Source organism: Nothoprocta perdicaria, unplaced genomic scaffold (genome assembly GCF_003342845.1).
Source record: "Nothoprocta perdicaria isolate Ctin4 unplaced genomic scaffold, notPer1 scaffold_0, whole genome shotgun sequence".
NCBI classification, from domain to species: domain Eukaryota; kingdom Metazoa; phylum Chordata; class Aves; order Tinamiformes; family Tinamidae; genus Nothoprocta; species Nothoprocta perdicaria.
The window spans coordinates 5,376,175-5,389,201 of record NW_020454092.1 but is presented as its reverse complement, the minus strand read 5'-3'; the positions used below and the strand labels follow the sequence as shown (position 1 = coordinate 5,389,201).

General features: G+C 61.5%; 2 protein-coding genes across 3 annotated transcripts; one reads left to right on the top strand and one right to left on the bottom strand.

Annotated features, from left to right (window-relative positions):
* Positions 1 to 437: 437 nt before the first annotated feature.
* Positions 438 to 4,579, top strand: LOC112959484 (mitochondrial chaperone BCS1). 2 transcript variants are annotated; one of them, XR_003251623.1, is made up of 8 exons: positions 438 to 837; positions 1,265 to 1,404; positions 1,523 to 1,717; positions 2,843 to 2,906; positions 3,053 to 3,222; positions 3,704 to 3,821; positions 3,941 to 4,285; positions 4,378 to 4,579. XR_003251623.1 is itself a non-coding variant. In XM_026053511.1 (7 exons), exons 1-7 carry the CDS (start codon positions 518 to 520, stop codon positions 4,191 to 4,193), a joined length of 1,260 nt encoding a protein of 419 aa, XP_025909296.1. In that variant the 5' UTR covers positions 438 to 517; the 3' UTR covers positions 4,194 to 4,451. The 2 variants fall into 2 exon arrangements, 1 of the variants encoding a protein (XP_025909296.1); XM_026053511.1 differs by having other exon boundaries at positions 3,941 to 4,451.
* Positions 4,580 to 8,661: 4,082 nt separating this feature from the next.
* RNF25 (ring finger protein 25) lies at positions 8,662 to 12,961 on the bottom strand. The gene is made up of 10 exons (XM_026041038.1): positions 12,924 to 12,961; positions 12,760 to 12,834; positions 12,580 to 12,682; positions 12,438 to 12,505; positions 11,848 to 11,917; positions 11,650 to 11,721; positions 11,272 to 11,412; positions 10,629 to 10,718; positions 9,525 to 9,659; positions 8,662 to 9,393 (listed from the first exon to the last, which is right to left on the bottom strand). Exons 1-10 carry the CDS (start codon positions 12,959 to 12,961, stop codon positions 8,662 to 8,664), a joined length of 1,524 nt encoding a protein of 507 aa, XP_025896823.1.
* Between the last annotated feature and the right edge of the window lie 66 nt (positions 12,962 to 13,027).

Below are 13,027 nucleotides of genomic sequence, written 5' to 3'. Positions count from 1 at the left end.
GAGCGCGGCGGGGCGGGGAAGCGGGCCGCGCTGTGGGGATCGGGATGGGGATCGGGATGGGGATCGGGATGGGTCGGGGGGCGCCGGGCCCGCTGTGGGCAGCGCCCCGCTGTCGGAAGCGGTCTCGCAGGCAGGACGCAGGGCCTGTTGTTCGGGAACGCACCGGGAAGAGCCCGGGCCTCGGCGGGAGCCGCAGCCCGTGCCGGGGTCCGGCCCGTGCCCCGGGCCCGGGCCCAGCCAGGCTGGCTCTGCAGCCGCTCTGGAGCCCGCGGCTCTGCGGCCGCTCTGGAGCCGCTCGGACAGCAGCTCTCTCAGGGAAGGTGGATATGGGTGAATCCGAGGGCGCCAAGGATCGTTTCCTTTGGGAACGTGGCCTTTGGTAACAGCCGGCGGCTCTGGCTGTCCCTGCCGCCCTGCCTTGCTCCATCGCCCAGTGCTTTCACCCTGTCTCTCTTCACACAGGTGTGTTGCCTTATCGGAGACGATGCTGTTGGAAGGAGCTGCTTAGCCCCCCACGATGCCCTTTTCGGACTTTGTCCTAGCCCTGAAGGACAACCCCTACTTTGGGGCCGGGTTCGGCCTCGTGGGGGTGGGCACGGCGCTGGCGCTGGCCCGGAAAGGGGCCCAGTTTGGGCTGGTGGCCTTCAGGCGCCACTGCATGATCACCCTGGAGGTGCCCAGCAAGGACAAGAGCTACCACTGGCTGCTGAGCTGGATCTCGCACCACGCCAAGCACACGCAGCACCTGAGCGTGGAGACCTCCTACCTGCAGCATGAGAGCGGCCGCGTCAGCACCAAGTTCGACTTCGTCCCCAGCCCTGGGAACCATTTCATCTGGTAAGGGAGGGCAGGGGAAGAAGGAAAAGCAGCTGGAGAGCTGGCCAGCGTTTCGCCAAGAAAGCTGCAACCTGTGGGGCCCGTGGAGGCTGCTTCTGTCTTACATCAGATTAGGGCAGAAGATGGGAAGCCCATATTCACCAGGGTGAACTGATCTCTTTACCTGGGAGGAATATGCCCCTTGAGGCACGGTTTAAGCTGTGGCCTTGCTCTGGACCCAGCTGAGCAGCAGATCCCTGCATGTAGCCAGTAGTGATGTGCCAGGCATCGGACACGGTGGTGCTGAGCCTGCCTTGCTGGGCCTGTCCCCTGCCGTGCCCTCTTTGGGGACAAAGGAGGACAGTCCTGGCCCATCTGGCCGGGAAAGGAGAAGCAGCAGCTGCAACTCGCCCTCAGCTGAGTGCCCGCAAACATCTTCCCGCTCCAGGTACCAGGGGAAGTGGATTCGCATCGAGCGCAACCGGGAGAAACAGATGATCGACCTGCACACTGGGACCCCGTGGGAGTCTGTCACCTTCACCGCGCTGGGTACCAACCGGGAGATCTTCTTCAACATCCTCCAGGAAGGTGGGTAGGGGAGGCGCGCGGGGCGCTGCCGGGCACGGCCTGCTCGCCAGGGGACCCCTCCTGGCTTGGCAGGAGGCCCCTGTCRCCGCCAGCCGTCGCCCCGTGCCTCTCTCTGCAGCCCGGGCGCTGGCTCTGCAGCAGCAGGAGGGCAGGACCGTCATGTACACGGCGGCGGGAGCCGAGTGGCGGCAGTTCGGCTTCCCCCGGCGCCGCCGCCCGCTCCGCTCCGTGGTGCTGGACGCCGGCGTGGCCGAGCGGCTGCTGCAGGACGTCCGGGAGTTCATCGAGAACCCCAAGTGGTACAGCGAGCGAGGCAAGGCCCGCGCCCCCTCCCCAGCCCTCTGCGCCCCTCTCAAGTGCATGAAGGGGGAACGGAGGGAGGAYGGGGCCAAGCTCTTCTCAGTGGTGGCCAGTGACAGGACAAGGGGCAATGGGTGTAAATTGAAACACAAGCAGTTCCATCTCCACGTGAGGAAGAGCTACTTTACTGTGAGGGTGTCAGAGCCCTGGAACAGGCTGCCCAGGGAGGTAGTGGAGTCTCCTTCTCTGGAGGTCTTCAAAACCCGCCTGGATGCCACTCTGTGCCCCGTGCTCTGGGTGTCCCTGCTGGAGCAGGAAGGTTGGACTAGATGATCTCTAGAGGTCCCTTCCAACCTTGAACATTCTGTGGYTCTGTGGCCCTCGGCCGCGGGGACCCATCTCGCTCGCTCAGCCGGGGCTGCGGAGCTTAGGCCTGCGCCTGCGACAGGCTCCYCTCAGCTCAGTGGGGTCAGATCTCRGGCATACAGTTAAGATCCAGAAGTGCTGCCCGTGCCCTGTGTTCTCCCCTGTCCTGCAGCCCTGTCCTGTCCAGGTGAGAGGCTTTGTCTTGTCTCGGCTGCATCRGCAGACCGCGTTTCCACAGCCTTGCTGCTTTGCAGCTCTGTGTCTGAGCCTGGGCACAGAGCTCCCTCCAGCTCTTTGGGCCTCTGGCCGTGCACAGCAATTAAACAGAYTCCTGGTGAGAGACTTTTCCGGAGCAAATTCTCCAGCATCCACTCCCTGGAGTCAGGATGAGCAGAGTTCACTGCTCCTGTGCTGCTGCTGTGGGAGAGGCAGGGTGCCAGAAGTCCTCTCTGGGGGCAGTTGCAGAGTGATGTTTTTGTCCTTCTTGCAGCTGTTCTGGGTGGGAGGATGCCTTAGCTGGTAGTGGTGCCTCRGGTCTGTGTGGGCAGATAACCACAGTGGCAGGGACCGAGTAGTTAGTTGCTGTTAGCTGCATCCGTATGAAGCAGCGTTCCCCAAAACATGGTTCATGGAAACCACASCACCAGTGGCACAGAACAGTCCACACTAACAGCTCAGGTTCCTTCCCTGAGGTTGTCACCTGTGGGGGGACAGTTGGATGGACAGCGTTTGAGGCCTCGTGCAGGTTCCTAGAAGGACCCTGTCTTCCTAGGGATCCCGTACCGGAGAGGCTACCTGCTGTACGGCCCGCCCGGCTGTGGGAAGAGCAGCTTCATGTGAGTGTTTCTGCCAGGGAACGGGCGTCCCTGCGGGCAGGGGGTGTGTGGACGGGTTTGGCTGCTGCCCAGGGACACCCTGCTCTGCCGTGTCCCCCTGCCTCTGCTCGGGCTTCGTGCCGGGCTCACGGGCACCGTGTGGGCAGCACGGCGCTGGCCGGGGAGCTGCAGTACAGCATCTGCCTGCTGAGCCTCAGCGACCGCAGCCTCTCCGACGACCGGCTCAACCACCTCCTGAGCGTGGCCCCGCAGCAGAGCATCATCCTGCTGGAGGACGTGGACGCTGCCTTCGTCAGCCGGGACCTTGCTGCCGAGAGTGAGCACTGGCCGGGCTGGGAGGTCGTTTGGGCTCTGGGCTCCTTGCGGCTCTGCCAGTTCCCTGGGGCCCAGCTCAGCAGGGATCAGGAGTGGGCAGTCGTCTTGCTCCGTGTGGCCCAAACTGGACCTCGCTTGGTTTTGGCTGGGTGATACAATATGAGCTTTGGGGACCCTTGTCCTAGTAGTACCTCAGGAAAGGCATTTGTCCTGCTGAGCTTTTCTCAGCGTGAGGTATTTCAGCAGAGGGGACTTCTGGATTCCCTGGGGTGCCTGTGTTCAAGTGTRTGGGGTCTCAGCCAGGGAGAGGCTGAGGGTCTTCTGAGGGGAAGGAGAGAGCAGAGAAGTTGGTTAAGGTGGGAGCAGCCAGGCAGCTGTTTTGGCAAGCTGTGCTGAGCTTCAGGCCACAGGGAGGTGGCCTGTGAGACCCCCCMGCTGAGTGAGTGGCTGCCAGGTGGCATCTAAGACATCTGTGTCCCCAGACCCTGCTGTGTACCAAGGCATGGGGCGCCTGACCTTCAGCGGCCTCCTCAACGCCCTGGATGGTGTGGCCTCCACAGAGGCCAGGATTGTCTTCATGACCACCAACTACGTGGACAGGTCAGAGCTGCCTTCCTGGGGCGGGAGGATAAGGTGGCATGGAGAAAACTCACTCTCTTGGAGCCTTTTCCATGGGCTTCCTGGGAGGTTCTCTCTCTCACCCCCCTGCTTCTCSACAGGCTGGACCCCGCGCTGGTGCGGCCGGGGCGCGTGGACCTCAAGCAGTACGTGGGCCACTGCTCCCRCTGGCAGCTGTGCCGCATGTTCCAGCGCTTCTACCCGGAGCAGCCGGCGGGCGCSGCGGAGCGCTTCGCGGAGCAGGCGCTCGCAGCCTCCGACCGCATCAGCGCCGCCCAGGTGCAGGGCCACCTCATGCTCTACAAGTCAGACCCCAGAGGAGCCATCGAAAATGTGCGCTCCATCCTGCAGTGACAAGGGGTGAGCCCCGTCCCGCCGCGCTGGGAGACCCGGGAACTGCTGGGGAAAGCACGTGACCATCCTGAGGATGCTGTGGAACTGCCCAGGTACCCAGGCCCGGCCTTTTGTTCATCTACCTCATGAAGGCCTTGGCTTTTTATTAACACGTGCAGAGAGCTGGAGCTTCCTATCCCTGCAGGCAGCAGTGCAGGGGGATCGGCTCCAGCTGCTCCCTGACTCGGTGCTGATGCGCAGGCCCCGGAGCGCCTTGTGCTGGGATTGCCAGGGTTTCCGGACACGCCAGCCCCCCTGGCTCTTTCCCAACGCAAGGCATCGMGGCGCTGCCCTGCTGAGGAGAACTGCAGGTCTGCTCAGAGTGGCCTTTGGCAGAACAGTCTTCACTGTCTTGTGGAATGTCCCCTGTGAAGGGTGTAACATGGCATTTTCCTCTTGGGTCCTGTCTGCTTCTGTGTATGTGACAATCTTATCCCCTTGCTTGTTAGCTGCTTCATGGACCAGCTTGTGGCCCAAAGCCCTTTTCAGCTTTGACAGGCAGGGAGCAGCCTAGCTCCAGGCACTTCTCGAGGGATATCCTAGGCCTGGATCCCTGCTCATGGGGGCAGCYGGCTCATTCCCATGGATGCAGTTCATGGGTTACTGATAGACTGGCACAGGAAGAAGACATCAAGGCAAAGCAGCGATTAGCTCTGGGACCTTGGCTCCTCTTGAGACCATCTTCTTCTCTGGGGGCTGTTAGGGTGGTACTGCAGCAACCTGGGCAGCCCCCGTGCCCYGTGAGAGGCGATTTGCTTGGCTTGTGCTGCTGGGGTGAGGGCTTTGAAATCCAAACCAGGAGGGGAGGCCTTACCAGGCAGGCCCTGCAGCTCCTCCTCGGCACCACAGAGCTTGGGCAGGGGGTCAGTGCACGCCTGCTCCCATGGGAAGCGCCAGCTCCAGCATCTCCTCTGCCTGTTCCCAAATCCTCTCACCTCYCTTTGCGGAGGCTGCTCTCTGTGCTCAGGGCAGTAGTGCTGCTCCCAGCCGAGCGGGGGCCAAGCGAGGTTTGTGGGCAGGGGCAGCGCTCGCGCAGGAGGCACCAGCTGGGCTGCAGTGCCGCCCTGGCACAAAGTGCCCACTTGTGCAGCGTGCAGGGCCCTCTGTGGCAGGCTGCAGGGCCAAGGCTGTCCCTTTGCAGCAGCCCATGGTGTGGGGAGGGGCTGGTGCTTCCAGCTCTGCCAGTTCCCTGCCTGGGGTCCTTTGGTGGCAGTTTGCAGAGGGACAGAGGTCACACCATTGACCCCAGGGTGGCTGTCACCAATGAGAAAGGCTGCGGGACACACACAAGCCTGGCTCTGGGAAGCTGGTTTCAGGCCAGCCCTGATCTGTTAGGTCTCTGCTCAGCCCTGCTGTTTTTCTGTGGGGCCAGGGGCAAAGTTACAGCTACAGGAGAGCCAGGGGGCCCAGCTGCTCCCATCTGGCTGAACTGCAGGGCAAAGTAGGCGCAGGAGCCCTGGGAAGAGGCAGCTCCCAGCAGCCCTGCCCGCAGCTGCCCTGGGCACCGCCAGCAACCGAGTCGTGAGCAGGGCTGAACGGGCTGACCCTGCTGCCTCGGGGAAGATCCCAGTGACTCAGGTGGGCTCCTGCGGTCAGTGCCTGGAAACACGGAGCTGGAGCAGGAAGACCTCTGCTCGGCTGTAGCGCAAGTGCAAGGAGGAGCTGGGGAGCAGCTCTGTCCTCCTGCAGGGGCAGGAGGGGTGAAGGGCTGGGGAGCTCAGTGCCTGGCTCTAACCTTGCACATGCTGCTCGGGTGCTGCACCCGCAGCGAGGGCTGCACCCAGCCTGGCTGGGAGGTGGCAAGAGCAGCCCCCCAAGCCCTGCAGCTCAGACTCGCTCTCCCGAGCGAGGTGCTGCTCAAACCCTGTGCTCATCTCTCCCCTCAGCACTGCTGTGGTGGCTCAGATTGCCCGCTTGGATCCAGCCTCTTTCCACAGTGCTGGCAGGCGCAAAATTGTCCCCTAAACTCCTGGCAAACAGCAGGGGCCCRGGGCAACTCCTCAGGGTCAGGCAGATGGAGAAGGAGATGGGCACACAGCCCCCCCCCGCCACCACACAAGAGCACAGGCAGCAGCATCACTCACTCTGCTTTGCTTTTAATAGYGTTAATGCTACAGCCAGCAGCCCTGGCTGCCCCAGCCCGGCAGGAGGGCCCAGGCAGACACCCAAACACCTACTATGCCCTTCCTGACCCCAAACCCCCACCCTAGCCAGGCACAGGCTCCTGCCAGAGCTCCCTGCCGCTCCTGGCTGGGGGAGGGACCACAGGGGGCTGTGATGAGGCCTCCATGTCTCCCACAGCATCTGGGGCTTGTTCTGTGTAACCCCAATTCCTTTCCACACAGTTGAGAGACTTCCTCCGTTCCAGGCTGCCGGCAGCACCTCAGAAAGGAGAGGGCCCTTCCCAAATCCCAACACACAGAAGTATCCCCCTCCCTTCTAACAATTTTGGCATTGGTTTGCAATTACCTAGGTCCCTGCTTGCTGAATTTGAGCAGAAATTCCATGGGATTTCCAGGGCTGCCCTGCGCACGGCATGACAGCTTGGCGGCTGAGGACAGGCTGAATCCAGCTCTCTGGAGGAAGCAAGGAGGGGTTGGCTGCAGCTGTCACTAAGGGCACAGATCTCTGTGTCTCCTTCAGGACATAAGCAAACCTAGTTTTGGGGAGGGGCACAGGAATTTCACATGTAAAGGCAGAAGGCAGCAGAACAGCACCAATGGCAGCTCAAGTTTGCACCTCTCCTGCTCACCCAGACAGCTGCTCACCCCCCAGCAGGCAGGGAACAGCGGGAACAGGGCAAGCACTGGAGGAGGAAGACAAGGGCACATCCAGGGAGGCAGCAGTGGGGAGCCCAGCACTGCATCCCAGCAGGGCATATGGCACTCAGATCCCCAACCAGGCTGGGCAGCACAGGCTCTGACTGGAGAAGGAAAGGAGGAAGCTCAGCAGGGCATTAACAGGCTGGAGAGCAGGCTGAAAACAGGCTTTTCTTTTTTAATTTACAGGAGGAGGATCCCCTCCCTTGCAAAAAGAGAAAAAAAAAAGGAAAAAACACAACCAACTCTGGGGCAGCAACTTAAACCAGCATCATCAGGGAAAGGCTGAGAGGGAGGACAGCAGAGCAGGCAGGCAGTGGGAGCCATCCAAGGAAAGGTGTCTGCACCCTGTTTGTGTGAGAAGGGGCCTGAAAGGCTGAGCGAGGCAAAGGGAAAGCAGGGGCCCTCCTGGTGCAGGCAGACCCGGCTCTCCTGGCGCCTGCTCTGGGAGCCCTGGCAAATCCAAAGCTTGGTGACTTCTGCACTAGTCCAAGAGCGTGCAGCAAGAGACCGCCCAGGGAACGTCTCTGCTCGGGCTCTGGGTGCAGGGAGACACCAGCACAGGGCACAAGGGGGAAGGAAGCAATATTAGAGACCAACACTGGGAACCAAACAGGTCTGKTTTTAAGAGGGCAGAGCATACGAAAGGAAGAGGTTTGGAAGAAGATCCCATGCATTAATTCTTAGCATTTATGGACCATTCTGGAGACTTGGGATTTCCTGTCATGTTTCTGAGTGAGACATGGTTTAAACCCATGAAGCATYAGTAGAAGGAACTGCACCAGGGCCATGATAATATAAAAAGCAAGTCTCCATCCCCTTTCTTTAAAGCAAAAGCAGCATGAAGAGGTGAAAGGAGGTAAGAAAATTTGAAGTACTGGGACCTGTTTTTCACTCTGGACCTCTGTGAGCTACAAAACAACCTAGACTTAGAAAAGAATCCTAAAAAGTATGCAGGGGACAGAGCAGAAAGCTTTTCCCAGGCCTATCCAATGCAGCCACTGCCTGCAAAGGCAACAGAAGGACCCAGTAGAAGCTGAGCAGAGGTCAGGGCTGGGGAAACAGCAGTGTTGTCTCCAAGGACCAGCAGGGTGAGAAGACGCTCTCAAAATCATTTGGGGATGCAGCAAGCTGAGGTCTAGACTGCTGCCCAGTACAGCCTTATTGCCTGGTGCCATCATGCTCTGCAGGGATGCTCTATTCCAGGGAATTCCCATCTTAACTCTGGCTCTTCTGTGGCGCTGCGCTGGGCCTGACCCATTTGCTCTGCAGGCACTAATGTCTTTGGCAGCTCATTCAAGGTGAGTAATGGTCCCTGGTCAAGGCTTCCCTGCCTCTGCATTCTCCAAGACCAAGGCTGCTGTGACCACTGGCAGTCACCTTCTCTTGTGTCAGCGATGGCTCCTGCCAGACAGGCACGCTAAGATGCTTCATTCTGCACACATGCCCTAGACCCCTCCTTGCCCAAGCTGTGCCCCGTGCCACCAAGCTCTGCAGCGCACAAGTCCCTTGCCAAGGGGCACRGTGCCCGCTCGCCGCTGCTCCAACGGAGCCTTGGCCGCTCTGCCCAAACAGCCCTTCCCTCCCCTGCCCAGCCYGCCATGGCCCTGCTAGGAGCCGCTCTCCTTTTCCAGGGCATGGGCCTCTCGGCGCGCCCCGGGCCTGAGCGCCCCCCGACCTCTGGGTGCCCTGGGGTAGGCGCCGCGCTCCTGCACCCGGGACCTCTCCCACCTGCCGCAATCCCAGGGCCTGGGGTGGCCCTGCCAGCCGGGCGCTTCTCTGCGGCCGAGCGCTGGGTTCTCCTCATCGCACCGCTCCTCAGCCCCCTGCTCCGGGGTCCATCTCCTCACGTCAGGAAAATCCTCCTTCAAGTCCAACATCCCGGTTACTGGTGAGGGGTCTTCAGGGCGCAGCTCCTTCCTTTCAGCCAGGGCTGCAGCCCGGTTTCTGCCGGGAGGTTTCGGGAACTCTTGGCTGTGCCTCCCACCAGCTCTTTGGCTCCTCTCTTCCCTCCGCTCGGATCTGCGGCCGAAGCCCCTGTGGCCCCGGGYGCCGTGGGGCGGATGGCAGGGCTCCTCTGCGGCTCCCTGCACGTCGCTGCACGGCTGCCTGCCCCGGCCCCGGAGCCCCAGCCTCTCGCCTCTGGGCCTCTCTCGCTTGCTCTGTGGCTCCCTGGACACAGCCGGTCTCTCTGGCTGCCTGGCCTCTTCCCTGGCCTCTGGAGGCCCGGCTGGCTCTGGAGCCACGGGCTGATGCGGTGCCAGAGATGAATCCACAGCACTTGCAGATTGCGGCGGCTCGGAAGCAGGGGCTGCTTCACCCGGCTCAGCAGCAGAGGGAGGCTGAAAGAAAGAAGCCAGCGCTGAAGAGAGGGGCAGGGGAGCCCTAGAGCAGGTGACAGTGCGGGGCCTGGCAGCCCAGGGACSCCCTTGCCAGCGCGGAGCACAGTGATGCTCTGTTCCCGGTGCCGTACCGCCTGCAGGCTGATGAAGAACCGGTTCCTCTCTGCTTCAGGGTCGATAATGCCGCCCCTCTCCTGCTGCCTCTTGAAGATTAAGCGCAGTTCCTCTTGGTGCTGCAGGGTCCTGGCGTCCGGCCTGTAGGGCTCCTGAGCAGCAGAGAGCAGGGGTGTGGGTGGGCGGCTGGCAGCACTAATAGCGCCCCCCCAAACCCACCTCTGAGCCCCCAACAGCGCCTGTTCCCCACGTACTATGAGGCAGGTCTGCAGAGCTGGGTGAATCCCCAGGCGGAGGCAGAACATGCCAACGTGGACCCACTGCCCCCACTACCCTGGGGCTCCTGCTTTGGAGCCTGATGCTCCCGATACAGCAGCTATGTCAGGACCACGACCACTCTGTACAACCAGGTCCCTCACACGACCCAAGAGGAGTCCCCGTGAGTGCAGGAACACCTTCAAGGAAAGCTACAGTTATTCCCCTAGAGCAGAGAAGGCACAAAGAGGTTCCATGCAGGCACTCCCAGCCCCATGGCAGACATGCCTCCCCCTCAGCCCATTTACTCATCTGGGACRGGGTCAAGACTGATGACATTGCCCGTCTTTGCCTCTTTACCGTAAGGAGGTGTTACCTACACAGGCAGATTTAACCCCAGCTCCTTTCTTTTCCTCTGCTTACCATCCTTGAAGCTGGATTCTCTATGGCAAGACCCCTCTCCACAGCAGGACTTGGTGATCCCCCTCCAAGATGAGCACATGAGTTGGAGTTTGTGCTCATTTGTTTTCCTTGAGTTACTGTCATGGCACATGAACAGACCCAGGCAACAGGCTCCCTTCCCAGGCCTTGCTGGCTGTGCACAGACCCAGCTGCTCTGCGCACATCTGTGCATGAGGAACATGGGATGCGGCATCTCACAAAGCTTAGAGCTTAGCTAACCCTGCTCTTTGGGGACATGACAACCAGACAGGAAAACTCCTGCTGCATTCTGTGACCTGTCCTTTGGCTGCACTGCCTGGGAAGATACGAGGGGCTGCAGCACACGCTTATTTGCTCATTCAACACCCCAGCTGAAGCTCCCCGGAGCTCAGAGGCAGCCGGGCAGACGAGACCCCGTCTCTTACCAGCGGCTGCTGCGGAGGYGGCGCTGCCTTCAGGGCGCCGAGGTCCAGGACGAGGGGTTCCCGGCACACGGGGCACTGCACTCCGGCTGCCTGCAGGGAGGGCACAGCTCACACCGACCCCAGGCTCCGACCCACACGCGGCCACACAGGGCCCTGCCTGGAGGTGACACTGGAGGGGCTTTTTTCAGCTGACCACAATCTGGCCACAGCAGGGAGATGATAGCACTATGAAATGGCCTGGCCTGGCTCACTGCTACTAATGCTGGAGGTCAGGTTTATCTTGCACCACCGGGAGTCTTGCAAATCCCTGGATTAGAGGATTAGGGAAAGAGCTCACCTTTCAACTGAAAAAGTTTCCAAGTCTTGTGGCCCCAAATTTCTAAGAATGCTCCTCATACATTGATGACTGACTCGGAAATCAATAAACTAGCTGCTGAATACTACAAATCATCCAATGTATTTGGTTGGAAAGGGCTCCTGGGAGTCACTTCGTCCACTCCCCATTCTGATTTGTGGCCATGGGCATGGCACCGACCACGTAGCACAAAGCTGCTGGGCCAGACTAGCTCTTGCTCCACGTCCCCAAGAGCAGTGACACAGAAATTGTGGGGGTCTCTTCAGGAGGAACCCCAGTGCCCAATACCTGTTCTGGGGAAGGTGCCAGGTGCTGGTCTCTCTCCTCCTGCTGCATGAGGACCTCCTCTTCCATGTGCTGGGCATAGCGGGCCAGGCAGTGGGAGTGGAAGTAGTGGTAGCACTGGGTCTTTGTGAAGGCTTCTCTCTCCTGCAGAAGAGAGAGAGCAGCTTTAAGGAGTTTCTGAGCACAGGGTTGCTTGGCCTCCCCAGCTGAGGTGGGTTTTCACTCCAGGGTCTGCACTAGGAAGCAGGGAACTTGTGTTACTGGTGACACTGAGCCACATAACCCCTTCTACTGGGCTCCATCTCCTCAGCTTTAGGACGGTATCTGCTAAATAACGTTGCCTATAGACCTGAGTGGCAGGGTTGAGATGCACCTTCCTACCTGGAATCCGTAGAGGCAAATCACGCACTGGCCATGGGGAATGTTGTTGTCAGTGAGAATCTCCTTGCCCTTCTGTGGGAGGAGAAGGGCAGACACGTCATGCAGTGGCCTCCCCRGGCCCAGGCTCGAGGCTGGCCCACTGCAGCAGGTCGCTCAGCGCAGAACAGCATTGCTGCTCTCAGCTGCCCTAACTCTCACCTCAATCAGTTCATAGAGCACCTCTGTCCCCAGCCTGGCTTCAGCAACGCGTCCCAGCGTCTGCGCAATCCTACAGCAAAGAAAAAACACTTAGTGCACGTGGGACATGTCCGTGTGCTCCCCCGCGGGCACTGGGCTCCATACACCTCCCGAGCCAGTGTCCAGGAGAACTYGGTGCTTGGCAGAGACACAAGAGCAGGTTCACGGAATGCCCTGGCCTGAGCTTGCCCAGAAGCCCTTCAGKTTTTAGGAATTCATTTCAGCGATTCCTTTGAGAATTTAGGCTTCCTTTCCTGTCACAGCGACCCTTAGGACAGGCCTGGCGGGAGCCGGAGCCTCGGGCTGGCTCTACACACACCACACGCACCAGGGACAGGAGGCAACGAGAGGCTGCGCTCGCTCCGGGCCCAGCTCCGCGAAAGCGGGACCCACACCTCGGAATCCCAAGGGATTTACACTGCATTGTTCTACCGGCCCCAGCGGAAGGAACGCACGGAAATGTGGGAGAAGCCTTTCCGAGYGCTACCACACAGCCCGCCGCCCCCTCTCCAGGGCGGATTCCAGCCTCTCCGCTCGGCGCCAGGACTCACTTCTGGATCTGCTCGTCGGAGAGCCCGCGCGGGTTGCGGATGGCGATGCCGGGCGCCTCGTGGGGGTACTGCAAGACACAAGCGGGCAGCGGGAGGCGCGGGCGGGCGTGCGTGCGGGCGGGCCGGGGCGCCGGGGCCCTACCTGCGGCGGCACCGACAGCACCAGCGTGAAGCGCACGAACTGCAGGCCCTCGTCCTGGCCCGTGGCCGGGTGCAGCGTGATGCGCAGCTCCCAGGGCTCGCACCTGCGGGCGCGGGAGCTGCGCTCAGCGGCGCCCGCCGCCGCCGCGGGGCCCGGCCCGGCCCGGCCGCGCTGCGGTACCTGCTGCCGCCGCGCGCCACCCGCAGCTCCTCCAGGTAGATGGACTCCAGCACCTCCACCTCGGCCGGCAGCGCCCTGCGGGGGGCGGCGCGGCCGTGAGGGGCGCCCGCCACAACCGGGGGCACGGGCGGGGGGGGGAAGCGGGCCCGCGGAGCCGCCGTTACCACTCGGCCGCCTCCGGCTCCTCGCCGGCCGCCGCCATCTTGCCGCGCGCCCCGGAAGCGGAACGGCCGCTGGTTGCCAGGCGACGCGGCGGCGCCGGGGGCCG